This window comes from Otolemur garnettii, unplaced genomic scaffold (genome assembly GCF_000181295.1).
Source record: "Otolemur garnettii isolate 467f Iridium unplaced genomic scaffold, OtoGar3 scaffold00001, whole genome shotgun sequence".
In the NCBI taxonomy this organism is placed as follows: Eukaryota; Metazoa; Chordata; class Mammalia; order Primates; family Galagidae; genus Otolemur; species Otolemur garnettii.
In genome coordinates this window covers 71,961,473-71,962,951 of record NW_003852396.1, presented here as the reverse complement: position 1 = coordinate 71,962,951, position 1,479 = coordinate 71,961,473, and the positions used below count along the sequence as shown (strand labels likewise).

Genomic DNA, 1,479 nt, shown 5'->3' with positions numbered 1-1,479 from the left:
AAAAAAAAAAAAAAAAAAAAAAGAAGTCCTAAACAGTAAAACTGTAACTTCCTGCCTAAACAAATCTATAACAGCCAAACCTTAATAAGATCAGTCCCTGAGCCCCTCTGCATTGGTATGCGACTGCTACAGAAAAATGCTGATTTCAACTCAGGAAATGTATTTCATTCTCCTCTGCTGGTTCAGACCTAGAGTTTGAAAATAGCTTTTAAGTATTTACCTTATATTCCAAACTACACTGGTGATATTAGTAGAAACATCTTTCAGATTACAACCAAAAAAAAACTAAATGGATTGAGCAATCTGCAGAGAATATAAAAACAATATTGTGAGATACATTTGTTTCTAAAAACAGAAAAATTACCTTGCTAAATGTGAATGCCTTTTGTCAAAAATGTGGTTATTATAATTCTAATTTATGAAAAAATGTAAGACATTAATGCACATTTATATTATTCAAGAAAGTGTGGATGATATCTTCGTAAACTTTTCTTTGTGAATTCTCACGTATAGTTGTGGTTTAGAAGTGACTTAAGTAATAATGTAGTGGTTATGTTTCCAAGTTGGACTTCATAATGTTCATTTTACTTTCATTCTCCAGATCAAAGAATGTTCAGAAAAAGTAGAACTGATACATGGTAAGAAAGGTGGACTAGCAGCTGATAAGAAGGAATTCAAACCTGTGCCTGGAAGGACTGCTGTTTCAGGAGCTGCAGGAGATAAGGACATGAAGGACATTTCAGCACCCAAACCTGGACCTATAAAAAAGGCACCTACCACTAAGGTTAATACATGCTTTAAAAATAGAATTTAGTTAGGTGGAATTAGTTTCAGATTTATGGTTGGTCCTCCAAAATGATTTTGTTTGACAAATGAATTCACTAACCACATTAAAAATGCAGCAGAACATCTATTAACAGAGACAATATTCCCATGACATATTTTGTTAGTTGAAACATTAATACAGATAAAAATGGTAATGTAAACAAATGGTAACGAAGGTCTTGGAGTGTGGGGTTTTTGTCAATTGAAGGTAAAATTTCCTATCTTAACCATTTTAGTGTATAGTTCAGTAGTATTAAATGTATTCATAATGTGCAACCATCACCACCATCCATCTCCATAACACTTCTCATGCTTCAACACCAAAATGCCCTATCAGTTAAGCAGTAACCCCCTATTCTTACCTTCTCCCAGCCCCTTTCTTTTTCTATGAATTTGATGACTTTAGATACCACATATAAGTAGAATCACACTAGTATTTGTGTTTTTGTGATTGATTTATTTCACTTAGCATAATGCTTAAGATTCATCTATATCATAGTATGTGTCAGAATTTCTTTCATTTTAAGGCTAAATAATATTCCACTGTGTGTACATATATGTATATGCCACATTTTGCTTATCCATCTATTTGTCAATACACTTGGGTTGCTTCCACACTTTGGCTACTGTAAATGATGCTACAGTATGGTAAAA

General features: G+C 32.9%; 1 protein-coding gene across 1 annotated transcript in view; it reads left to right on the top strand.

The window, feature by feature from the left end:
* The window catches only part of CKAP5 (cytoskeleton associated protein 5), a 144,593-nt gene that overhangs the window by 81,619 nt on the left and 61,495 nt on the right, over positions 1-1,479 (top strand). The window contains exon 13 of the mRNA XM_023510089.1: positions 602-784. Within this exon, the coding sequence (XP_023365857.1) occupies positions 602-784 (183 nt within the window). The remainder of the gene's footprint in view (positions 1-601; positions 785-1,479) is intronic.